This window comes from Dreissena polymorpha, chromosome 2 (genome assembly GCF_020536995.1).
Source record: "Dreissena polymorpha isolate Duluth1 chromosome 2, UMN_Dpol_1.0, whole genome shotgun sequence".
Classification (NCBI taxonomy): domain Eukaryota; kingdom Metazoa; phylum Mollusca; class Bivalvia; order Myida; family Dreissenidae; genus Dreissena; species Dreissena polymorpha.
The window spans coordinates 13,186,593-13,214,361 of NC_068356.1; the positions used below are offsets into that span (position 1 = coordinate 13,186,593).

Here is a 27,769-nt window from a genome sequence, read left to right on the forward strand (position 1 = left end):
TTACGTTTCCCAACTAACATTTAAAGTTTGCATTAGACGTTTAAGCGTATTAATTAAACGATGTTCAATTTATCAGAATTTAAGTTAAGGTCTGTTTATTCTATTTATTAATTCCAATGTGTTTTGCGTTTCGTATACAAATATAAATTAAGTCAATTAAAACGTTTTTAAGTAATGCGGCAAATTTATATACTTTACAGCAGATAATTGCTCATACTCTATGTTGTAGAATGTATAAAGCAGAAATACAATCGTTTAACCGTTTGTATATTAATATTTTAATATATCTTTGAGCTGCCATGGTAATCAAAACGCCTTTGTTTGAAAGGTGCCAATTACAAATCCTTTTTCCATCATGACTCTAAAATCTCTAGACCTCTCACAATTTACAGTTCTTCCCATCTCTGTTTAATTCCAACTTAATGGTAATTACGTCGTTCCATTAACAAGCGCGTTAAAATAAATGCCGGTGGCATTAGCACCTTTTAGGGCTATAAACGCTCTCTCGTAGTTAATCAACTTGCTCAGCGATGTAAGTGAGGCAAATCAAAGGATAAATCTCGCAGACGACCGTGAAAAGAAACGTTTTGTACTCAGACTTAGAACGTTTCACATGGTTTTCTTTGACTAACTAGTTATTTATTTGATTTCAATTAGTATGACTGGCACCATGGTGCTCACGTGCAACTGTTTAATGTGCACGTGCAATACAAAATGCATTTGAGGAGAATTTCTCTCCGGTCGGATGCAATCCTTATCACGCTTGCTCGAGACTTCCTGTGGAACGCCTACTGTGCCTTAGAAAGACGGTTTGTTCTTCGCTTATTATCACTTTTCGAGCAGCTTACAGCTAGGGTGTGTAAGGTATGTTTTGTTCTTCAGATTAGTGCGCATATACCGGTACATGTTGCATGCGTTCATTTTTGCTATGTGTTTTACGCGAATGCTGCAAACATAATTAAAATGACAAATTTTGTAAATTGTTATTTAGACAGATTTTAGCAATGTAAAATACAAACATAGATTTTGTTTAAATAAATGAAAACCACACAAGGCAAGAATTAATTCAATTAAGAATGTTTATAAACGACTTTAACTTCGCGAATAAACAACAACTTTACATCTCATCTCATCTTCGCCTGTGGTCCCATCTGGGCCGCCAACCAGCTTCCTCCAGGCGTCTCGGTTCTGGGCGAGTCTCTCAAGCTGCCCCCATGTTTGGCCCATCTGCTTAGCCTCTGCATCCAGGTCACGGCGCCAGGTGTTTCTAGGCCGCCCTCTCTTCCTTTTCCCTTGGGGGTTCCATGTGAGGGATTGCCTTGTCGTATTGGATGCAGGCTTGCGAAGGGTGTGGACATCCACCTCCAACGTCTCTGAAGGATGTCTTCTTCAACTGGCTGCTGGTTTGTTATTCTCCATAATTCTTCGTAGGAGATCTTGTCTGGCCAGCGGATCTTGAGGATCTTCCTGAGACAGGTGTTGATGAAGACCTGTATTTTCTTTATGGTGGTGACAGTGGTTCTCCAGGTTTCTGCTCCATAGAGGAGTAGCGGCTTCACGATGGTATTGAAGAGCCTAATCTTGATGGTGATGCCAATTACGCTGGATCCCCAGATGTTCTTCAGCTGATGGAAGGCTGCTCGTTTACCGATGCGGGTTCTGACATCTGCATCCGTTCCTCCCTGGTTGTCCAGAATGCTGCCGATATAGGTGAAGCTGTCCACCTCCTCCAGCGCCTCGCCTTGGACTGTGATGGGTGTGTTGTTTGATGCGTTGGTCCTGAACACCTTGCTCTTCCCTTTTTTGATGGTGAGGCCCAGTCTAGCTGAGTTGCCCGCTACCATGTTTGTCTTTTCCTGCATCTGTTGTTGCGTGTGGGAGAGAAGAGCCAAATCATCGGCAAAGTCGAGGTCTTCCAATTGTTCCCAGAAAGTCCACTGAATTCCATTCCGCTTCTGCTCCGTTGATATCTTCATTACCCAGTCTATGGCCAGCAGGAACAGGAAAGGTGAGAGTAAACAGCCTTGCCTCACACCAGTTCTCACTTCAAAGGCATCCGTAAGATGTCTGCCGTGAACAATTCTGCAGGTCATTCCCTCATAAGACTCCTGATGATGTTGGTGATCTTTTCTGGCACTCCGCCGTGTCTCAGAAGTCTCCAGAGGGACTCCCGGTCAACGCTGTCGAACGCCTTTTCATAGTCAATAAAGTTGACATACAACGGCGAATTCCACTCCAGGGATTGTTCCAGAATGATGCGCAGGGTTGCGATCTGATCCGTGCAAGATCTCTCCTTTCGGAAGCCTGCTTGTTGGTCACGGAGATGCGGGTCTACTGCGTCTTTCATTCGGTTCAGTAGGATGAGTTTAAACACCTTCCCTGGGATGAACAACAGAGTGATTCCTCGGTAGTTGGAGCAGGAACTGAGGTCGCCTTTTTTGGGAAGCTTGATGAGGTAACCCTCTTTCCACTTTTTTGGGATGTCTTCTTCTTCCCATATCTTGCTGAAGAGCGGGTGAAGTAGGTTCACACTGGTCTCCACGTCAGCCTTAAGCGCTTCTGCCGGTATGCTGTCAGGTCCTGCAGATTTGCCGTTCTTCAATTGTTTGATGGCGCTGCTGATCTCTTCCTTTGTGGGAGTGCAGCATTTGATTGGCAGATCGCTTGTAGCTGGCAGAATCTCTGGTGGGTTCACAGGGGCTGGCCTGTTGGGAAGCTCTTGGAAGTGCTCAATCCACCTCTTCTTCTGCCCTTCATCATCTGGTAGTACTCCTCCATTTTTGTCCCTTACTGGCCTCTCTGGCTTGGCACACTTTCCTGCTAATCTCTTAGTGATGGAGTACAGATCTTTCGTTCTGTTCTGATAGGCTGCCTCTTCCGCCTCTGTTGCAAGCGTCTCTAGGTAGTTCCTCTTGTCTTCTCTGATACTTCGCTTGACGCTCCTATTTGCTTCGGTGTACTCTTCTTGTGCTTTCATTTTTGCGGCTCGTGTTCTGCTGTTGTTTACACTTGCCTTCTTTTCTCGTCTTTCCTCAACTTTCTGAAGCGTCTCTGCTGGCATCCACTCCTTGTGGGTGAAAGACTTGGGGCCCAGTTCTTCTTGGCATGTTGAAGTCACTGCTTCTTTCACGTTCTGCCACTTCTGCTCTATCGTCCCTTCTTCAAGCAGCTCCTCTAGGACCTGGAACTTGTTGGAGGAGGTACCTTAAACTCTTCTTGCTTCCAGGTGTCTTTCAGAGTGGCAGTGTTGTACCGTTGGCGTTGGTTGGGCCCCCCTGTCCAACTCTTCTTCAGCTTTAGTTTCAATCGGGCGACAAGGAGATGATGGTCCGAAGCCACGTCTGCTCCTCGCTTGACATGTACATCCTGAAGAGAGCGACGAAAACTCCTTGCGATGCACAAGTGGTCAATCTGGTTCTCCGATGACAGGTCTGGTGACACCCAAGTTGCCTTGTGTATCCTTCTGTGGTGGAAAACACTTCCTCCAATGACCAGGTTACTTGTGGCGCACAGGTCGGCGAATCTCTCCCCGTTGTCGTTCATCTTGCCTAACCCTTGCTTTCCCATGATCTCCTCATATCCTCGGTTGTCACTGCCGATCTTGGCGTTGAAGTCACCCATTAGAATAATGATGTTTCTCTTTGGTCTGTCTTGTATGATGGTTGACAGTCTATTGTAGAAGTTGTCCTTCTCATCCTCTGTACTGTCGTTTGATGGGGCGTAGCACTGCATTATGTCCATGTTGATCCTCTTCTTCTTTGTAAGGAAAGAGGCCGTCATGATCCGAGGTCCGTGTGCCTCCCAACCGATGAGCGCTCTCTGTGCCGACTTGGAAAGCATTAGGGCTACTCCCTGGGTGTGTGCTGCATCCCCCTGATCATGCCCCGAGAACAACAGTAACTCACCGGAAATCAGTCGCTTCTGCCCAGAGCCAGTCCATCTTGATTCACTGATCCCTAGGATGGTGAGGTTGAACTTCCTCATCTCTGCGGCCACTTGTGCTGTCTTCCCGGTCTCATACATGGTTCAGACATTTCATGTACCGTTGGTGGAAGTGGTCCTGGTGGAGATGATGGTCTTCGATTCGGTGATGGTCTGGAGATTCGGCCTGATGGCTTCCAGTTGACACTGGCTTTCACCGTCCGGTGTCATACGTCCTCCAGGTGGAGGTCCACCTTCTCCCAGGTCCGTGATGTCTGTTGTTATTCTGTTTGGCGTTTCTGTAGCAATAAGTTTCAACAGGGTAGGGTAGCTAGCCCTACGCCCAACCCTCCTCCTTTTTCAGCGCGGGCTTGGGACCGTCCTTGGCGGAGTTAACAACTTTAACAGCGCAATAAATTGATCACTCCTTGATATATGATACCATCGAGTGAAGAAATGACAAGCCGGACTATTTACAAATTAAACGTGTTAATGCTAATACTGCATTCATGATGTCTGAAGTGTTTTCCAAATACACCAATATGCAACAGATCATGACCCGCCTTTAACCCATTTATGCCTAGTGGACTCTCCCATCCTTCTAAATTGGATCAATTTATTTCCAAATTCAGGGATGTCTAGTATATTTATTTCTATATTTCGAATATTTCTTACAGAAATTCCTTTTAAGAATACAGCACAGACCCTTATGAGACGCCGCATCATGCGGCGTCTCATCTGGGTCTACGCTGTTTGCCAAGGCCTTTTTTTCTAGACGCTAGGCATAAATGGGTTAAGACATTTTCACAAGCTGTTGCTGTCCTCTTATTTGCAAAGTATTCACAATAAACGTAAATCTATATCCAACATTATTGTAGATACTTTGACATCATTCAGTATATGTAAAGTTAATGCAAAACTTTATGTTTTATTTATGCGTGCTTTAATATTAATGTTTCCGTTGTGCCATATTTTTATTTGTTCGTGCATATACTGAATAAAACGGTAATAAAGCATATCTCAAAGCGACTGATAGCATCAGAATTTAACCCCATAATAATTGACCATACCATGATTTAACAGTGTATAAAACGATGTCCAATGTGAAATCGGACGTGCGCACAACAATGGCGACAAAGGCATTGCGTGTCCCTCAACGAACTCATTCGTAAACAAGTTTATAATTGAAATCCATATCATTTCTATAATCTCTTCTTTATGACGAACTCATGCATGAGATAATAAATTATCCAACGCCAATTGAGGGGCCTGCTCCCGAGTATGCCTTCATAATAGTTTCAGTGACATCCCTGTTTGACTTTCGACAATCGCCCACATGATGATGATACTTGCTTTTTTCGCTGGATTTAACTCGCACAAAACGCGGGCGTGTGCGGGCGACGGAAGTATTGCCCTCCTACAATGTCGGGTTATCACTGTTAGTTAATTAATGACGCGTTACAACCAATGCGGCTATTTGAGGCGAAAGTGGCCATTTTGAGCCGTAACAATAGCTAACAGAATTATCAATTAGATATCAAAAATATAATTTCAATCGCGACATGTTATCACTTGTTTAATTAACGGCATTCAAATAGATTTTAGAGGTAGCTTCTATTTGCATAATTCTGCAGAACCAAGACAGGTGGGCGCCATAGTTGTGATGAATTCAAAGTGCACATTTGTTAGAATTCGTAGTTGCGTGGAAACAAACATTGTTCGAGTGTACATTTGGTGGAAAATCATTTGATTAAGTAATTATGAAATACTTAAAATTATTGTTGTTGTGTAAAAAAAATCTGCAATATGACTTAATGACGTTCATACACAGTTCGCGCTACGTGCAGCTCGTTCCTATCCCGTTCTATCCCGTTGCCAGTCCGTCTTTATCCAGTTCAAATCGGGTCAATTTCCCCATTGTCCCCGCTGGTATACCGTTTCCAGTCAGACCGTGCCCGTCCTCAGCCAGTTCGATTACGTTCGTACGCAGTTCTTCTTTATTCGTTGTGCAGTGGTAACTCGTTCAAAGGCAGTTCTCACTCCGTACTACTGCGTTCTTAGTACGTTAGGACGTAGTTGCAGCCATTTTCTGCACGGCGATTATAAAACCGACTACGTTCCTGCCAGTTCTCATTTATGTTTCACGTTCGAGCCCGTTAAGTCACATTTTTCAGAACGTACTTCGAATGGAGTCGGTGTATTGGTGGTATTATAATTAAACCAGGAAAATTTACTGGTAAAACCTGACGCCAAAAATTACCTTATTGTTAAATACAAAGAACAAGACTGAAATCCAAAAACATAGTTTGACTCATTTAAAGGTGAATACAATATGACGACATAGAGTGCACCTTTTTAAACGTATGCAAACATTTCTGCGTGTTTTGATGAGCCTCGTTCTGGTGAAAGTGGGATAATTCATGTCATCCCAGTTCGCACAGGCAAATCAGGGACGACACTTGCCGCTTATATAGTATTTTTGTTTAAAGGTGGTCGCACCTAAACAAAAATCAAGTGTAGGCGGAAAGTGTCGTCCATGATTGGAATCCATAAAGGTCCGGTCACACAGCGCATTACGGTTTAATCACGTACAACACGTTCTGAAAGTCTGGTGTAAGTGGTCGTAAATGGTTATTTCTTGTCAATGTTGGCCTGACTGTGCTTAGGATGCGCTTTGTACTTGGTCTTGCCGTCGGCGGCTGTTCCACTGCTGAAACTATGCCTAAGCACGGCTAACCACTTCCAGCCGCGTGTAAGGTTAGAAATAGGTTCACGCGTGTTTAAACGCGAGGGAAAAGATCCAAGTTACGACGGTTAGCCGCGGCCTTATAGCGTCTGGAGCACTGCTGATCACGTGTTGAGCACGACCGTAAAACGGGAACTCCGTTGCCATAGCACTGTCCAATCACGGCTCGGTCGCGCAGCTTGCCACGTAAAAAGCGGCCGCGCACGGCTGGTCCTCACAGATTTTCTACAGTCAAAGTTGGTTCGCTGGTCTCAATTTAATAATGACCAGAAAGAAGTATTCCCCTGTAAAGAAGAAGCCATCGACCAGTAAGTACACAAAGATCAAGGACAAGCTGAGGATGAGGCTCTTCAAGCCTCACAGGCCCAGATAACAGGTCCATGCTCTATCTGGCATCGTGTCTTCAAAGTTCCTGCCTTTTCGCCAAGCACCAATCACCAGGGCTCCATCTGGACCCTCCAGTCCTACAGAATGTTCTTCATCACCCGGTAACGTGTTCTCATCAGATTATGATGGAGTACGCATGATTTGACCAGCTTTCTTACGGTATCAGCTTTTTTCATTATAGTAGTCAGAAGAACTTAAAATCAGTTGGTAACTATCCCGAACGTATTTTCAACTTTCCGTCCGGCCCGCGACAGTCTATAGTTAAATACCCTTTGCTCCCTGGTCATGTCCCTGTTAGCGTAGGGCTTTATAATATAGGTCCGCAGTCCGCGCGCATCGTCACCTACTAGGAAGTAGGATACATCATGTGTGTCACCCGACAGGAGACCCGGCTCTTGGAAGCCCGCGATGTAATTATTCTGTAGACCCTCATTGAACTCATTTTCATTGTAGATGTGGGCACCAAAGAAGGACCACTTGTAGCTTACGTCTATCCACAAGAACTTGTAGTCAGAGGACACGACTGCTAGGAGGATAACACTGAATAAACCGTTATAGTGGAAGATGTCGGACCAAGTGTTGGCAGTAGCTTTACATGAAATATGCTTTCCATCTATAGCCCCAATCAAATGAGAAAAATTCCATCTGTGGTAACAATCGACAGCTAACTGGCGCCACTGGGCCTCAGTGTCAGGCGGCGAGAGCATCGCATAAGCATACTCAAGAACGATGGCCTAACAGGTTTCACGCACAACCAGACTTATGGTGTTGTGGTGGACTCTCCAGGCATATTGCATCTTACGTTACTTGGGGCAAGAGGCAAGGTGCCTCAGGGTAATAGCAACGTCCTATTGCAAGGGTTGCACTCCAGTTGGAGGTCTCCTTGGTAAGGGCTGATGTCTCTGCGCAATTCATCGTACATCGCAGGAAGCATCTTCATAAAGTTCTCTTCGACCATGAGACAGACGCAAAGCCTCAACTGAGGTCTCCTCGCAATCCGGTCACGCACACATATGTTCCATACCACCCTCATCCTCCTTCTACTTCTGTTAGCAATGATATAGTGGGCCTGTTTCAGTTGGTGCTGCTGGTTCTGGAGCATAAAGATGAGAATATCATGGCGTTGAAGGTTCATCTTCACCCCTTTACATCTAGACTGAGAGAGCAAAAGTCGAAGAAAATTGTTGTATGTATATGCCGGAAATCAGAAATGCTACAGGCATGATAAGGCAGTGAACATTCGTATTTAGCACTTATTCGAGACGTAGTTTAAAAGGTCTGAGATAGTGCTATGAGCGCTTGTTGGTGATAAGCCGCAAAACACACGCCATTTCCCTTGATACCAACGCGTAACACCCGTCCGATGACCGTGATCTGCCCGTGACAGCCCGCTAAACTTTCGCGTCTTACTGCGTCTTCCAAAGTTTTAATCACTGCCGGAACACGAATTATCTCGTGTGCTTCACGCGTATTGCACGTCTTTACCACGTCTATCTCCCGTGGTGGTCCGCGGTTTTCAGTTTTAAACAGTTCAAAATTGTTTTCCGCGTCCAACGCCGTTCCGAATTTTCCCCGAGTCCTACCACGTCTGAACATCGACTTAAGCTCGTCTTAAACTCGACATCAACGCGAACACCATCGTCTCATTCACGGGAGATCAATTGACGAGTTGTGGCCGTTATTAAGCCGTAAATCGCGGTGTGACCGGACCTTAAGATTCTCAGAATTATTTCCTAAACATCAACGCTTGTGTTTTGTTATGAAGGTTTTGTAACGACGGAGACAAAGAAGGCGAAGATAAATGCCACTGCATATGCTTATGCAACTATTACAGTTTTTTATTTAAAGAGAACGCTATATTAACCATATAGTTTAGTATCGTGAATAAAGTTAACCAAAGGCTAGTGGGTCTCGTGCGGGCTACATACAACACGTACTATTCAAACGCTACTAAAACGTGGAAACAAATGAAAAGTTTAAAAATATGTGCACCAATGTTCAAACATACAAGGGGTCTTGCACAAGTAAAAGGCGCGCAATAGCACATGTGCATGTCATTCCCTGCAGAAGGGGTACAGCAGCTGAATTGCACAATAACATAGCATAGAGCCCCAACGGCCGAAATAAGTTGCCTCTCCGACGAAAAAAATGTTGACAGTTTCAACGCTTTCATCGTACAGGGTTATCTATTCAGAGCTTCTTTATCGCTTTATGGACGTTAAAAGAACCATGGAATTAGAGGTGAGCAGGGGCAAGCAATGAACCCTTAGCGCGTGGGCTGAATAACCACCAAATATAAAAGCGTCCTTTATGACGCTTCGGAGTTTGCGGTAGCCGTGAAATACTGATTACTGCGCTGAAATGGTACCACATCACTACAGCGGTATCCTTTCAAAAACTTAGAGTAATCCTCCTGATTGAAGTGGATTGAAGTGAACACTTCAGACAATTTAAGCGACATTTTGGCGCACGTTATCTTTGAATGTTTTATTTTTTTAATGTGTATTTTTTATCTTATAGAGAAATGCGCAAATTTGTGTACATTCATTGGAATGTGTTTCATATTAGCATGCTTTGATACATTCTGCAAAACCTAACTGTAAGACTCGATCCGAAAAATAACAGAATATCGTCGATTATCCATGACGGTCGTCCAGGCGTATCGACACATGTATCATGAGAGACCATCGTCTTTGTAGGTATGTCAAGCGTTTTTTGAGAATTTCAGGCCGAGCTGAAATACCTAGACATAATAGAGACAGGCCACCGACAAGGGGTTAATTGATCTGTCGCGTGCCTGTCACAAGACGCCGTGGCTTTTGTCGCGTATCGGAGACTACCTTTTGTCGCGTGTCACAGGCAGCGTAACATCGCGATAACCCGGCCAGCTTCTAGTAGTATAACATCACAATTCAGATACTATCGTTCACATTTTAGAGAAGAGGCGTAGTTGTTTGAAATGAGAGAGACTAGAATGATAATTGAAATCATGTTTAATTATGCGGTGAGTGTTATTTAAAAGGATGAATGGAATTACATGCTCAATAACCCGCGACTAGAAAAACGCGCAACTGTTTGTAGTAAACATTTTTACGAATACGCATGAAATTAACGGTTTAGGTCTAGTTTATCTGTGATGTTCTTGAAGTCAACCCTTTGCATGCTGGGAAATTTGTCGTCTGCTAAAATGTCGTCTGCTGAATTTCTAAAATTAGCATTTTCTTCGATTTTTTTTTCAAAAAATACTATCAGAATAGCAAACAGTTTGGATCCTGATGAGACGCCACGTTTTGTGGCGTCTCATCTGGATCCAAACTGTTCGCAAAGGCCTTTAAAATACAGTTCCAGCGCTGAAAGGGTTAAGATACCTAGCAGCTTGAAAGCGAACACATATATATATATATATATATATATATATATATATATATATATATGTTTCGTTCGAGTATAAAATGCACGGTTATTTATTTAAGAAAAAAACAACATAACATAACAGGTTCAAGGCTAAAGCCAAACTAACATAAACAAAGAACTTCACAATCGCATTGTATTTTTTACGTAGCAGATATTTCTGGAACACACGAATCGTGTTTGTTGCACCTTCCCGAGCATTCGGCATTAGAAAGATCCGCTACGGGATAAGAGGCATGCTATTTTGGATTTGCGTTCATAATAGAAAACAAAGTATTGAACATTAAAAATTGAACCCGTACTTTAGTTAATTACATGTGCCGTTTCATTAGAATTCTGATATTGGTGGCAAAAATATCGCGATAAAACGTCAGGATTAGGTCACCTGGTTTCGTTTGTTGAACTGCTCCAAACAAAAAGAAAGCACGAAAATTACGGCTGCAATTTTACACACCATCGATTTTACTCCGCGTTTGATGGCTAGAAGCTTCAATTCGCAACTTTACGTTCTGGATAAGCCACAAAATAAACAATGATACGAACCCCATTGTAGAATAAGCGTTAAAATGCGAAACTAAATATGCGACTTATTGTGTGCATCAGTGTTGCAGCTGGGTGCATTGAATTTGATAACATTGTCAAAAAATAAATTAAAATATTTTTCAAGCAAATAAGTTTTCCAATGGCACAACATGATTCTGAGGCATTGATTAAACTTTGTCGGAAAACCAAAAAAAACTAAGTAGTTTATGCCACAAAATTCGCAAATTGGTTATTAATTTTAATGAAGGTCTATTTATACTCAGTATAAAATTGTGTTTCTGTTCGTTCAAGTATACTTGTCCGAGCTCTCGAAGAAAATGGATTGGATAAATCCCGCCTGCTGCCCCACTCATCGAATAGAAGCAGGCGGTATATTTTGTGCTTGTTTTGTTGTTAGTTGCTCGATTAATTTACTGTGCGTTTAAGTAAGTGAGCATATTTATTTTTATATAGTACATCCCTTTCGCTGAATTGCTCCTTTCCGTTGATATAACAATATTTCTGACGTTTTCTGTAGTTTAACATACCATCACGAATGACGGGAAATTATCAGAAGTTTCTTGTGACTTAACAGTTAAAAAGGTAAATTGTAAAAAAATACAGTGAGTAATACGATATTGCCAAAAAATATTTTATTGGATTTCAAATCAATCATGAATCGGCAACGTTTCGCCAAGTCCTTTCGCCCCGAAACGAATTCGCTAAAATCAACTCTAATAACGTACAGATAAATTGAAAGCACGATGCAATCCTGTCTTTGTTTTGAACTCCCATCAATGTAAACAAATTCTCTGTCATTCCTAAATGAAATTGATATTTTCTGCAATGTGTTATTGTTATTTTAGTCAAGGATGTACTATATGTTATATTAATTTAACATCAGGTTTTGCCGCAATAATCGCAACATTCCGGCTCATTAACAAAGAAAACCGGTTAAATGGAAGCAGAAGAAGCCGATTTCGGGAAAATGTAGGTAGAATGACATATTTATTTAAAAAAAAATAAGTTAATGATCCATGTAGGTTGTTTATATGTCTGTGTTAGTTTGAGTATGTGTCCCTTATACGCGATTGCATGCTGTGAGCAGTTATTTTGTGCTATTAAACAATATTCTATATGGTTAAGTATTCCGCCCTCTCGAGCCCATAACACTGTATCAGCGTAGGGAATTTTAGTGTTATGCAGCATTACGTCCATTCTTGCTGTGATACTGATATACTGTGGATAAAGATGTGTTATATGATATTCAACAATTGGTAATAAATCATAGCCTTTTGAGTTTAGGTTTGCCACCGTAACCAATTATCGATTTTTAAACTTTGTATAAATGATTCTGTAGAGGGATTTATTGATTGACATTTTAAAGCCCGCCTAGCGTCATTGAATATCAGCCAATCAAATTTCATAACGTTTCTTTCCGCAGTAATTTAACTAGCGAATATTAAATAATTATTGGTATTTGCGCTTGGTAGATTAAGAGTTGACAGGTCTGGACTTCAATTGGCTGTTTGAAAGTCATTCACCCATGGTGTTGAAGATATAGCCGAGTAAGGCCCACTCGTTGCAACCAAATATGAATTTGTTAAATCACGCTACAGGAATAACATAGAAAATAAAGTGCGACTAAAATAGAACAATTACAACAAAACTTTTGTTTTTGATTGTGTTCATGCATAGGCTCTTTCAACATTTACAGCTTTAATTCTATGAAAACAATGGAAGACTCTGAGAGAAGCATTGTGAGGAATGGTGCAATTTTACCATCTAATACAGACTTCTTGCTAGATTTTAGTTCGCTTTATGACGACGATGGTAGATGCTATTTGAGTGATAATGACGAAACGAAGTCGGGTTTATCAAGTGCAGTATCGGAGGATGACGTCACTCCGAGCGCTACGCCAAACACCCCCGTAAGTCCCGCGCAAAAATCACACGTTACGCATTTCACGTTTACGGACATAACAACGCTACAATCAGATGAACAATCGAACATAAAGATCTCTACGCTAGAAAATCGGTTACAAAAACGTATTTATTCTTCAAGACGCCGACGTCACGATCCGCCAAGCAAAGACGTTTTACGTAAACGGCGTGTGGCCGCTAACGCTAGAGAAAGGCGAAGAATGGAAAGTTTAAACGTTGCTTTCGATAAACTTCGTGAAGTTATACCTTCTTTTGGAGATAACACAAAGCTCTCAAAATACGAAACTTTGCAGATGGCACAGTCATATATAGCGGCTTTAAAAGATTTGTTATGAGACTGATCAGAAAAGACGGTTCAATATCCAATCAGTGCTACATTCTGTGAAAGCAAGGCGGCCTGAGTTATCCGTTCAATCAAACGGCGGTGCATGCCTTGGATTGGGATGAAAATGACTACAGACAATCTTTCGGTGCCTAAATTCCATGACGGTTATGGATATATTGATATAAAGGCACTATATCATAACGTTAATGTGATACAGATGTAATATTTTTACAATATTTCATTTTTAGCAGTCTATTGTCTTTTGCCATCATAACGAAATGCATGTCATCGATAACAAAGAAGGTACTGTTCGTGTTACAGTAAAGATGATTTTATGAAAGCAGTTCCATATGCCAAAAAGCGACGACTGATATAACTTGCATAGGTTTTACCTGTAAACATAGTTGTTTTTGTAGTTTTTTTTATACTGATCTTCCTACTTTAATGTAGTTTGCTTATCAAAATGCTGAAAACTAACGCCTTCGTTTTGAAAACATATCTAGACAAATTTTAATTATAATCATTTTGAATAAGGATTTCATGTATTAATCTTTTTTCGTTTTCCTTATATAAGTAAATATTCATGTATACAATTTTCCACTGCTTTCATACACATGTACACTCTATTACCTTAAATTGCTTGTAATTGTGTTTTTTCTATCACAGTTTGTTTATAGAAGAAAAGACTAGTGCTGATTTTGTTGGTCATCATAATTATATTTATGACGTTAATGATTTTAACGAAGTCTACACAATACATGTACTTATATTGCTATCATTTTTTCGCGAAATTAATAGTTTTTACTGTTAATTAATTTTATTTACTAGATACATTGAGTCGGTTGTTACTGTTTACAGATCAAGTTGTTTTATTGTACATCTTGCACATGTGTTTGAAATTAAATTTCCGATATACATGTTCTGCATTGTACTTTGTGCTTGTGTGTAGAAATATTTTATTATATAATTAAAATAATGCAATTTTTTTGTCGTTTATGTTTGGCAAAGGGCGTGAGATGTCTGGCATATATTTTATCCCATCATCAGACGTGCATTGTCGAAATAAACCACTGTGGAATAAATTTTCCTCTATTTTGGCAGTGCTGAAATATAGCTGTCACGAGCGGCGAAGAATGGTCATATTACTCGGAATCAACTATAAAGAAATCATTTTTAGTAAAATCGAATCAGATTCAACAAAACAAACAATTTGATACCAAGATGTAGTATATTTTCAACACATAAAGCAACTCAAAAAGCAACAAAACATTATTTACAAATATTAAGTGCGCGTACTCGTGACGTCATTATTAACACGTCATACGACACAATGCATGTTCTTTCACGCTAAAGCTGCAGTTGTTTAGTGTGTTGTTTTTTTTTCTTAAAAATCGGGGACGTAGAGGTATGATAAACAGAAAAACAGGTTATCTACTGATCTTTTTGTAATGTATTAGGCTCGGCTAGATTAAAATAATGAAACAATGTTTGCTTAAAATAACTTTGGGATTTTCCGTGTAGTTCGATTTTCCTATTCTATTTTTAAAGAAATAATTTACGACTAAGAAAATTGATTGGATAAATCGAATACTAGGTCGTTGCCGAATAAAGCAAAGTTTATTTTGCCCGAGCCTAATACATTACAAAAAGATCAGTAACTAACCTGTTTTTCTGTTTATCATACCTCTATGTCCACGATTTTTAAGAAATAATGGGGAAAAAAATACTAAACAATTGCAGCTTTAGCGTGAGGAACATGCATTGTGTCGTATGACGTGTTAATAATGACGTCACGAGTACGCGCATTAAATATTTGTAAATAATGTTTTTTTTTGCTTTTTGAGTTGCATTATGTGTTAAAAATATATTACATCTTGGTATCAAATTGTTTGTTTTGTTGAATCTGATTCGATTTTACTAAAAATGATTACTTTATAGTTGATTCCGAGTAATATGACCATTCTCCGCCGCGCGTGACAGCTATATTTCAGCACTGCCGAAATAGAGGAAAATTTATTCCACAGTGGTTTATTTCGACAATGCACGTCTGATGATGGGATAAAAATCGAACACTTGGTCGGTGCCGAATAAAGCAAAGTTTATTTTGCTCGGCACGAAAATCTTCTCAGCCTCGCAAAATAAACTTTGCTTTATTCGGCACCGACCTAGTTTTCTCTATATACTCTGACATGGGCGATATTCACGAATATCTTTCTGGGAAAACGGGGCTTATAGTGATTGTGCGTGAAGTTTCGTCTCAGATTTTTCTGTGATTCTGCACATTTTAATCAGGGACGAGACCCTTCGCCTAAACTTGTGTTTCGATGAGAGACAACATGTAAATAAAACAAAACATAAAAGCGGAAAGCGTCATCCCTGAATTGCCCGCGCGGATGGAAAAGGCTTACCTGGGACGATGCGGAAAGCGTCATCCCTGAATTGCCCGTGCTGACGGCAAAGGCTTACCTGGGACGATGCGGAAAGCGTCATCCCTGAATTGCCCGTGCGGACGGCAAAGGGTTACCTGGGACGATGCGGAAAGCGTCATCCCTGAATTGCCCGTGCTGACGGCAAAGGCTTACCTGGGACGATGCGGAAAGCGTCATCCCTGAATTGCCCGTGCGGACGGCAAAGGCTTACATGGGACGATGCGGAAAGCGTCATCCCTGAATTGCCCGTGCGGACGGCAAAGGCTTACATGGGACGATGCGGAAAGCGTCATCCCTGAATTGCCCGTGCTGACGGCAAAGGCTTATCTGGGACGATACTTTACGCAAACGTTTTTACAGAACGAGACTTTAATCATCTTGGCTTTAATTCGATCATCATGCTTACTACTTGAAGCATCCTTGGCAGATTGAAGAAAAGTACACAGTGTATGCAATAAATGGACATCCGCACAAAATATGCGTTTAAGTATACGTTGAATAAACGTTGGTAGGAAGGGGAAAATTTTAATGATTTGTTAAATTTATCTTCTCGTATATTTAACTACACATTCCTCATTTTTAACTGTGACTAACTTTGTGCTGATTATGGACTGTGCTTAACGAGCCTCGCTCAGGGTAAATTGGGCTACATGCATTCGCGTAAAGGGTTCTTCCAGATTAGCCTGTGAAATCTACACACGCTAATCTTAAACGACACATTCCGCCTAGACTTGATTTTTCGTTAAAAGAACACTCTTTTTAAATTCAAAATTCCATAAAAACGGAAATTGTCGTCCCTTATTAGCATAAGCGGAAAAAACATGCTAATCTGGCACGTTACTTTACGCACATGCGTTAATCCCAGTTTTCTCAGATAGTTTGCGGGTATGGGGCCAAGCAGATAACCGGTCAAGCATTATTAGGGTCGCAGGTTCGAGATAAACCCATTAATGCCTAGCGGACTCTCCCATCCAGCTAAATTGGATCAATTTATTTCCATAATTAGGGATGTCTAGTATATTTATTTCTATATTTAGAATATTTCTTACAGAAATCCATTTAAGCAAACAGCGTAGACCCAGATAAGACGCTGCATCATGCGGCGTCTCATCTGGGTCTACGCTGTTTGCAAAGACCTTTTTTCTAGATGCTAGGAATAAATGGGCTAATGTACACATTGTCTCGTGCACGCAGTTATCAGACTTTAGCCCATTATACAGTGTACACAGTGTGCCATGGTGGGCACTAAATACATGTGGCGCATGGTACATTGCCAACCATTCACCTAATACATCTAAAATATCTTAAGCAATTTACGTGGAAATATGGGACTGACATCCGATGCACACGATCATTTTCATCCACAGACCAAACATAATTTATTTTATGAATAACTAACTTAACTGTTATCTTGAATAACAAATCGATACTGAATTAAATATATGTTTGTACACTTTATTTTCATAAATATGTGAATTTTACCAAATATATTATCATTATATGAAATTTGAAATGTATAAGATAAGAACTGTACATCACATTTTATCATGTGTCTATACAAGCAATACACTAAAAAATAAATACAATAACTACTACAACTTATAATAATAATTATTATTATTGTTATTATAATTATTATCATTATTACTTTTATTGCCATATAATTTAAATTCAATAAGGAACCGATAGAATTGTTTTATGTGTAACACGGTCGTGCGGAAAATCCCATCCTGCCCCTACATATAAACAGAAGGTCTTGACCATCTCAATACGAACAAAGTTAACAGCTATATAGAGAATAATAGGTTGGTGACGTGGATGGAGAATGGTTATCTGGTAAGTCGGAGGAAGTTTCGGCTCACCCGATAAGATCCTCCGACGAGCCAGATAACCATTCTCCATCCACGTCACCAACCTATTATTCTATTTATCATGTCACATTTACAACATTCGTTGAAATGTTTCTAAAATTTATAGTTTTCCATTAATTTTGTTTAAATATTTAATATGGGAAAAAACACGCCGCAGCAAAAACATTATGACGTCACGTCATGCAAAACGCTAAGGCTAGCTTCCGTCTTGTTAAACAACACAGAAATCGAGTCAATCGTTATTAATTCAATACACAAAGACGAAATTATGCTGTTAAAATAATAAATTTTTAAACATACAGTACTTTACACGTATGTTGTAATTTTTTTAAATTGAAAACAAGTATATTTTATAGATAGAAAATAGTACAGGCGTGCGCATGCGCGGACAGCAACTGACGGATATTCGAGGTCACATTGTCATCTAGCCTAATATCTTTTGGGATACTAGTATTAGGTTACCTGGTTATTGGGCTGATTTAAAGGCATGTGACAGGATAGCACGGTTATATGTCATAATTACTAATCGCCACGTATCGGTCCACCAGAAATAGACCAAACACTTCGTCAAGGAATAGCACGAGTAGGGAGTGATATGTATTGATATAGTTCAGAATCTTATAACACACAGTTTACCTTTAGCAATTTTCTGATGCTGACATTTTAAACGCTGAAAACGAAATTGTTTTGTTCGTAAAGTGGAGCAAACCCGGCTGTATCGGCAGCTTTCATCCGTCTTTGCAGTTTTGCTGCAGGGAAGTCTCCTCTGAGCATGAATCCACTGTATATAGGTAATCAGCCATCCTAAATACTGACTCGGCGCGCAGCCTCGTCCACTGTATATAGGTAATCAGCCATCCTAAATACTGACTCGGCGCGCAGCCTCGTCCGAAAATCGGCCTAAGGCCGTCTGCATTTGCGCTGTCTGAACAGGAGCTTCGCTGTCCACTTTAAGGCATTTATGCATAGTGGACTCTCCCATCCTTCTAAATTGGATCAATTTATTTCCAAAATTTGGGATGTCTAGTATATTTATTTCTATATTTAGAATATTTCTTACAGAAATGTCTTTAAGCAAACAGCGCAGACCCTGATGATACGCAACATCATGCGGCGTCTCACCTGGGTCTACGCTGTTTGCCAGGCCTTTTTTCTAAACGCTAGGCAAACATGGGGTCAAGCAAGCATTTCGTAGTCTCATTAACGGACAAAGAAGCTCCTTACCAGACTGCGTTAATGCGAATTGTGGTCTGGTGCTACGCTGGTTGCATATGGCATAATGCCCATTTTTGCATGACGCAGCTGATATAATCGCCACACATACTGATGTAGCGAATAAACATACTAATTCACTCTGACTTACTGATACCGCAAACATATATCCCTGGTGACGGAAAAGGTTAAACATTAGTAAGATAGCCTTCTGGCTTTAAATGTGATAATGAAAATAATATGTTGTAAGCCAATTAATATTCAAATTATGTTGCGATTTAACATTATTGGAGATATGTTAACGTGTTGACCTTGTATGCATTTGTTTTAATTTGACAGTTCAACTTTTATTATATTCATCTGAAAATGTTTCAGTATTTGTTCTATATGTTTATGGACGCCCTTCTTTTATACACGCATTGAGGAATAAATTATCTTGTTTTTCCTCCAAATGCCAAATGTATTACATGCATGTATATTCTAATTTGGTTACATCCGTCCAATAAATAGAATGCAAATTATAAACAATATTCAGAGAAAGCACTGTACATCGGTGACAAAAATATAAGAGTAAATCATAGGTTAATGTGTTTATGTGTATGCATTTTTACTCAATACCTAGAGGAATGTCTACAAATAAACGTAAAAAACAATGAAAATATAAGTATTTCGCTGTAATAAGAACACGATATAATTTGGTGTAGCATTAGTGTAGCAACTAGTCATTCGTTCAACGTATACGACTGTACAATCGCTTCACGTTCACAGACGTAACCGTTACAGCTCTTGAATGAATAATAACTATAAATTATGTACTAAGTGTCACAATATTGTGATTACCAGTCTAATAAAATATGTCAACAGTTATTATACGATGGCTCACTATTTATAAAGTGCAACCGGAGCAGCAAGTGATAGTATTACAGATTAAACATTATTAACGAGGATAAGATTGCCTCTGACATGATGTTTTGAGTCCTGTCAGAGTTAAAAACAAAAATCGATTATTACCACGAACAAAATGTGCAGTGAATTATTCCCACATGAAAAATGAGCATTAAATTAGCGTGGTTTCTTTTTATCATCGCAATCTTTGTTAAACTCTGATGAAAATGAACGTTTCAACAGGTGTGGATGTCATGGGAACATCTTGGCGATCGCAGACGAGGAATGACTCGCGAAAACTGGTGACACGGACGACTGGGATCTGCAGAATTTATGTCGTTATTTTAAATGACACTTATTAATTATTGACGCTTCTATGAAGTATCGGCATTTTTTCTTGCTGAAAATGTGATGGCTATAAATGAAAATCGATTTTAAGTAGTGTTTGCAATTTTCTTTAATAGCAATTTAATTTTGCAACCAGTGAAGCGTGCGGTAGGATATGAATGCTACAAATAATTAATCGAATGTTTATTTTATTTCAGATACGGTTTAAGCAATAGAAGTCATACATGTCGCGTTATTGACGCTCCCGTCAAGCTCCTTTATTTTTTAAGATTTCGCTTGTTAGTAAATGACCACAATTTCTGAATGTAGAAAATAATATTCAGTGAGGAGAACATAACATTTAAAATATAAACAGTTCACGTACTTTATGCATAACGTATACAGTATGCACTTAGAATATTGCAATTCATATTGCTATGTGACGAAAAGGAGATGAATGTAACTGCAACAGTATATGTTTAAATTTTTATTTTCAGCATTAAATCACAAATCAGTTTAAGTTTTCAGATGATTATTTTAAAATTTAAATTGTTCAATTAGCCCATTTATGCCTAGCGTCTAAAAAGGCCTTGGCAAACAGCGTATGAAGCGGCGTCTCATCTGGGTCTGCGCTGTTTGCTTAAAGGAATGTTTCTGTAAGAAATATTCTAAATATAGAAATAAATATACTAGACATCCCTGAATTTGGAAATAAATTGATCCAATTTAGAAGAATGAGGGAGTCCACTAGGCATAAATGGGTTAAAGGTCGATATCCGCATGCGCTAGAGTTGCTGAGTATATGTGCTTTTCCATCGTTCGAAACCACCACATATTTCGCTGTCATTACATAATATATAAAAAATAATTGCGTGTTTGCGTGCAAGTGGGTTCTGACGAAGGTGGAATCGTGAATGGTAATCATAATGGGCTTTACTTTGGTGCTTTTATTAGTATTAAGCGTTCAATTCTGATATAAAATATATAGTAGATCGTGGGCGTGTTGTAGATTTTTTTTAACAAGTGTCTAAGCTTCTATTATTTTATTGAATATTATAGGTATAACAGGTATGATTACAAAACATTTTTTCTCAACTTATTCGATGTGGTTATACTAACAAAATACCCGAACAACTGCCTAAAAGCCAATCTCATAATAATACGTCATAAAATTGCAATAACATGTCAATAGGTTAATGCTCTTTGTGTATCGATCAAAGATACTTCAAATTGGCGGCGAACAGATGAAATAAAAAGGCAATCATAAAATATTTAAAAAATAAATATCACTCCAGCGCGTGCGAGTGAGTAAAGTGAATGATATGTTTACGACCACTGACTCATTTGATTGAAATAAATATTTTATTCCCTCGTTTAATTTGAATTACTCATATAATCATACGTATTCATAACAAAGAGGCGCTCTCTAAAACTGTTTTGAATTCATGTGCTATTAGTCGTTAATATAAGTTTGTTTGAATTGTTAGTATTTAGCCAAATAATTTATATTAACTGTAATGTAACTATTTGTTTGATGAACAATTAAAACCTAGCTGCGACTTTATGAAATATTGTGCATGTTTGAACTCCAGTAAAATTAACATCTGAAGCAAAGTTTGTTAAATCTTTAAGACAATTATATCGCCATTCCGTCACGTGTATTCACAGGCTCGAATTGTAGTTACATCACATAGCAAGTGGTCATGTCATCAGATTGAAAACTGCGTTAATAAATGATTTCGATGCATGCGTTGATATGGTGAATTGTTAGAGAACTGACCGAGGAATACGTGTTAATAAAAAGTGAGTTGCCCAGGCGTAATTGCGTTAATAAGTTGTTTCTTTCTATTATTCAAGCAACTATAAAGTGGACATAGATCGAAGTGCTTTTCTCATTATGTTTTTCATATCTCTAAAGTTAATCGATTATATTATGCATTTATGTGCATTTATTTAACAGTATTATGTATCCTCATATTTGGTCGACATGATGCTTGATTTGCAAGTACCTATGGTCAACTTTATGTTTTGTCAGACAAAATGCAAGTTTTGCGTCGCTTTACAATATTTATATGTAGCACTCATATAATGCACTTCTAACTGTAGACGTTTTTCTCTGTCTTAGGGACTATTTATTCTCGATGTTCTTGCCGATATTTACAAAGATCGAACGGGCTTTTGTAATCAGTATAATATTTACTCAACGCATTCTAATTATTGTTTAACAGTGACCATTTATGATATATAAAGTCTTATTTAGAAGAAGAAACCAACATTGGAATAAACGTTGCATAAATTAATTTTATTTTTTTTACTTGCAGGTATAACAATTCTAGGTATATGTACATCTTTTCATATATATCGGAGTCGTTTGTTCGCGTCTTGCATGTGGTCCACCAATTCTGGAACATATACAAACGAATCAATGAGTATATATATATGTTAGATCATCTGGAGCGACATTAAAAAATAAATGGCACTATATACTGGATAAAATTTCATAAATACACATGTGCCCATATAAACTTTAGAACATCGATTGTTTTATTTAATATAAAATATCAAAGACTTTGAAAAAAAATACTATTTTTTACCGGGATAGATTGTTGGAGATGTTTAATACCATCCCTTGGAGTATTTGCCACCGAAGATTCCCTGATTTCCATACGATCCATATCCCCCGTAACCTCCCTGGTATCCGCCGTATCCACCCTGATTTCCATAACCGCCATATCCACCCTGGTTTCCATAGCCTCCATATCCACCCTGGTTTCCATAACCGCCATATTTGCCCTGGCTTCCGTAACCGCCATATCCACCCTGGTTTCCATAACCGCCATATCCACCCTGGTTTCCATAACCGCCATATCCACCTTGGTTTCCATAACCGCCATATTTGCCCTGGTTTCCATAGCCGCCATATCCACCCTGGTTTCCATAACCGCCATATTTGCCCTGGTTTCCATAGCCGCCATATCCACCCTGGTTTCCATAACCGCCATATCCACCCTGGTTTCCATAACCGCCATATCCACCCTGGTTTCCATAACCGCCATATTTGCCCTGGTTTCCATAACCGCCATATCCACCTTGGTTTCCATAACCGCCATTTTTGACCTGGTTTCCATAACCGCCATATCCACCCTGGTTTCCATAACCGCCATATTTGCCCTGGTTTCCATAACCGCCATATCCACCCTGGTTTCCATAACCGCCATATTTGCCCTGGTTTCCATAACCGCCATATCCACCCTGGTTTCCATAGCCGCCATATCCACCCTGGTTTCCATAGCCGCCATATCCACCCTGGTTTCCATAACCGCCATATTTGCCCTCGTTTCCATAACCGCCATAGCCTCCACCGTAACCGCCTCCGTATCCTCCTACGCTCCCGTAGTTTCCACCGTAGTTTCCACCGTATTTTCCGCCCTTGTAGTACGCATTGGCCACAGCCAAGCAGAGCAGCAAGCAGAGGAACTTCATGGTTCTGGGGAGCTGCCAAGACAGTATAATTAAGCAACTGATTGCTGCTTAATATCATAGCATGTAAATATGAATGTTAACTATTACAAAAAATAAAGCATTGTAAAAAAAATATGTTTGAGTATAGCTCGCCAATCTTAACCTGGTAATAACATTTTTGCATGAATACAGTTAAATGCCGTTACGCTTAATACACTGTTTTCCGTAATGAAAGCGATTGAAGCTCACTACACTCGTGGAAAATGCGCACGAACAAACCCGAGTGCTTATAAAGAAAACAATTCAATAATACTTTATCTTTACGCAGTTGAATAGTGCCAGGTAAAGAACCAGGTCAATGTGGCCGTACTCAAAATACATTCTGAATAAACTATCGTTATTTTCGATACATTTTTTAGGTATTATGCCCATATATAATTATACGATTGTCTTTTTAGACTGTTGATGCACTAGATAATTATGTATTGACCACATCCGCGCAGAGATTCCAGCATACCGGTAGGTGAGTCAAATTCGACAAATTGTATGTGATAGCAAGGAACGACAACTCTGCGTGAAGATTGATCAACCTCCGCGCAGAGATTTGACGGGAACCAGCATAGCTGTATCAAATCCCTGCCTTCATAAGCAACCACGTGATTATTTAGTTAATTATTTGTTTATTATGAACCTAAACTATCTTCAAAATGTAAAAGAAAATGACAATACTTTTCATTATATAATACTGAAACGGATAAAATAAAATCCTACCAAATCTGGTGCTGTTAACTAAATTACTTATTATGGCGTGCATTTACCATATGCGTTTTAGGCTCTTCGCTCATAACGGAGCAACTGTAACCTTTCGCGTTCCTATTGTAAATTTCTCTAACCAATTTGTAAGAACAGAAAATTAAAAAATATTAAATAGGCGTTTTGCATGAAGGTCCGTTTGAATGAAGTTTCGATTTTCTCCGTCACTTGTGAAAATATGTGTGATCTGACAATTCATGACATCGATCTTAAAATGATATAAACAAATATACATCATATATTACAACCCAAATAAAAACTATCATGCAATCGGTCCATTTATAGAATACGTCGAAAAAATGCTAAAGACGTTATCGTTCTGATGTTATCAGATAATACCTTCTCTCATAACTGCCAATACTTCTACGAAAAACGAAAACCTTAACAGCTACGATCCATTGAACGGCTTATTCTATCATAATATCTTCATTGGAAGTCTTGTTAATTTTTTTTCACATACGACTCTTAAATAATATCAATGAAACAAATGATACCTTCTAAACCCACATGAAAGAAATATGACTTACCTTAAGGATTCAGACTGTAGAATTTCTAAGACCGGCGTTCCCTTGTGCGACTTATAGAAGATGAACAGCATTTATATACGCTAAGAAGACGGAAAATCTCGTGAAATTTTTGCATAAACGTGTCAGGAATCACATGTTGTAAAATGTGTTGAGCGACGTTTATTGTACTGGTGACGATGGTTGCCATGAGTTCATGAGTTCGGGCATGTCATTCGTTGAAATAAGCACAGGTGTTCCTTCCAGTTTCTAGGTCACCCTTACATGCAAACCCTGCAATTGTTAACACGATAGTCACTTGTTTCGTTTTAGTGTAAGAGTCACTATACTGTTAGTGTATACTTTAGGTCAAAGGCTTCGTAAACGACACGAATAAGGCACATTTAATGATGATATTTGCCATATTTTAATATGGTATTTATTATTCTCAATCATTTGTGGCATCATTGTGTCAGAGTTTATTAGTTATGGCGAGAATTAGCCCTGGTCTGCCTAGATAACAATTAATAATGTCAAATCTGGATCATGAACTGAGGTGATGAGAAATTGCAAGGTCAGAATATGAACTTCACTATACTCCTTACAGGACAGTAAATGATGCAAAAGTGTTAACGCTGGCAAGCACTTTTAAACAGATATTTTAGACGATATATTTATAAATATTTCCGTTGTTTGGTCGTCCCCCACCCCGTTTCTATCATCATACTTGTCTGAAGGTTTATAAACATCATGCTCTATTACTGATGGTGGTTTCATGGACATTTTGATTGATAGGTGTTTATATATATCGATATCATGGTTGGTTTAACGATCAGCGACATGGTGCCTAAATAAACTGATTTCTTGGTATTTTTACTAAATCATTGTGGATTCTCCGACGTACGTTCGAATGTGAAGTATATATTTCTCAATTGTACATTTCCTCTTCTGATATAGATATCACTATAAAGGATGTTTTAATAGATATTTCCTTTCATACACGTGGTGCATTTTCTATATAACACGCGAGCCTGAAATGCCTAGATTTTTTTCATTTGAGCTATGATAAATAGATAAATGTTTTGAGCGTTTATTGATGGACTGTGCTTATGTCGAACTTTTACTGCCCAAACCCTATTTACAGAGATTGCCTGCATTGACGCGAAATAGATTTTCTAAGAAGTAAAATGATACATTTACTTCATCACACTGTTTAAAAGCTTACATATTAATTTTAATTGAAACTAGACTTGCACAATCGCAGACAAACACTGTTTTAAAGTTGGCCACTTCATAATGGGACGGCACGAGATTTGGATAAAATGTTAACTCACCTTCCAGTACACAATGGCATTAGGTCCTTGAATATTCTCCATGTTATTGTTGATTTTCCGAAAGACTTTGTTATAGTTTATATAGTTATATAAAACGTTTTTACATTGTTGAGCATATCGTGAAACTATTTTAGTGACTGTTATTTCTATAAGTACATTTTCAGGCAAAAGACCGGGGGAACGATTTCCACAGTGCAGAATTGGTAAATCCAAAAGACCAATACCCGTACCTTCTTTCAGACGAGTCTGTTAACACAATACCGAATGTATTGCTTATAGTTGGGTATATTTTATGTACTTGATTTTTAAACACGTTTAACTTGTACTATTGTAGCCAACCCATAGATATTCTGGTAAATTCATACCATTGACACACGGTGTTCAAACAATATTTAGCGTAAAAGGTGCGAAAAGAAGAAAACATAACATACTCTAATTAGGTACCATTGTATATGTTTTCTCTATAAGCTTAACTGCGCAAATTTGAACTATGGCTTGAAAAAGGGTCTCAACGAGAAGTTCTTGAGATAAATCTTTTAAATAACTACCATATAATAGTTAGTCTACATGATATAGTATAGCTCATTGGGTCATTGTCGACCTGAAATCGCTTGAAGTCACCCTGGGGTGACTAGAAGCCGACTCATGTCACCCTGGGGTGACTTAAAGCCGATTCTAGTCACCCGGTCGGCTTGAAGTCATTCCAGGGTGACATGAATCGGCTTGAAGTCACCCTAGGGTGACAAGAATCGGCTTCTAGTCACACCCGGGTGACTTCAATCCATTTTAGGTCGACAATGACCCAATGAGCTATAGTATATGATAAGAAAGAATGGACAAACTCTGAGATAAAACTGAAGTTGTATGTTGGGTTGGATCTCGCCGGCCCTGTTCGTTGACGTTTTGTCGACACACTCGTTAGTAGTTCTGACAGGTTAAACTCTACTTCTTATCAAGCATGATACCAAGGTGATTAAATCATTAGCTACTGTCAACTCCGAATGAATCATGTACGTGTCCGATCCTCATTTGGATTTAAATGTTTCAAACGTTTAAAGAAAAATCTTCCCTAGTATTTTTATGTTCGCTTATTTTATAGGCAAAGATTCACAAAATATCAATTAAACTTACCGGTTAATGTGAATAAAAATTCTCGACGACATATGCACTTTACAGTGAATGTAAGCTGCCTGTGAGGTTCATTGTAAGCTGGCTTCACGCACGGAAACTAGTAACAGTCAGAAAGGAGTTATGCCAGTAGATGTCGTTACGGCAGTAGTGACGGACTTACTGCGACCATGTGAAGGTCGTCTTGTTGCGATAGCCTGTCCTGTTACTTGTCACAAGCTTGAGAAGCTTGGCATCATAACGGCTAACCTTACACAGGGACCTATACTTACGCTCATTGGGTCATTGTCGACCTGAAAAGGCTACAAGTCACCCTGGGGTGACTAGAAGCCGATTCATTCCACCCTGTGGTGACTTCAAGCCGATTCTAGTCATCCGGTCGGCTTGAAGTCACCCCAAGGTGACATGAATCGGCTTGAAGTCACCTTTGGGTGACAAGAGACGGCTTCTAGTCACCCCCGGGTGACTTCAAGCCATTTCAGTTCGACAATGACCCAATGAGCTATACTTACAGTATGTCCATTATATCATTAAGAAATATAATTGCTT

General features: G+C 39.3%; 2 protein-coding genes across 2 annotated transcripts; both read right to left on the reverse strand.

Annotated features, from left to right (window-relative positions):
* Nucleotides 1–7,254: 7,254 nt before the first annotated feature.
* On the reverse strand, nucleotides 7,255–7,761 carry LOC127866479 (uncharacterized). The gene has a single exon (XM_052407016.1). The coding sequence runs from the start codon at nucleotides 7,759–7,761 to the stop codon at nucleotides 7,255–7,257; it is 507 nt and encodes a 168-aa protein (XP_052262976.1).
* Nucleotides 7,762–22,261: 14,500 nt separating this feature from the next.
* On the reverse strand, nucleotides 22,262–23,466 carry LOC127866165 (uncharacterized). The gene is made up of 2 exons (XM_052406577.1): nucleotides 22,575–23,466; nucleotides 22,262–22,382 (listed from the first exon to the last, which is right to left on the reverse strand). Exon 1 carries the CDS (start codon nucleotides 23,461–23,463, stop codon nucleotides 22,597–22,599), a length of 867 nt encoding a protein of 288 aa, XP_052262537.1. The 5' UTR covers nucleotides 23,464–23,466; the 3' UTR covers nucleotides 22,262–22,382; nucleotides 22,575–22,596.
* Nucleotides 23,467–27,769: the final 4,303 nt, after the last annotated feature.

What these genes read in the sequence shown, in the direction of transcription:
- LOC127866479 (XM_052407016.1), bottom strand. Translation starts at nt 7,761, where the DNA reads ATGCTCTCGCCGCCTGACACTGAGGCCCAGTGGCGCCAGTTAGCTGTC.
- LOC127866165 (XM_052406577.1), bottom strand. Translation starts at nt 23,463, where the DNA reads ATGAAGTTCCTCTGCTTGCTGCTCTGCTTGGCTGTGGCCAATGCGTAC.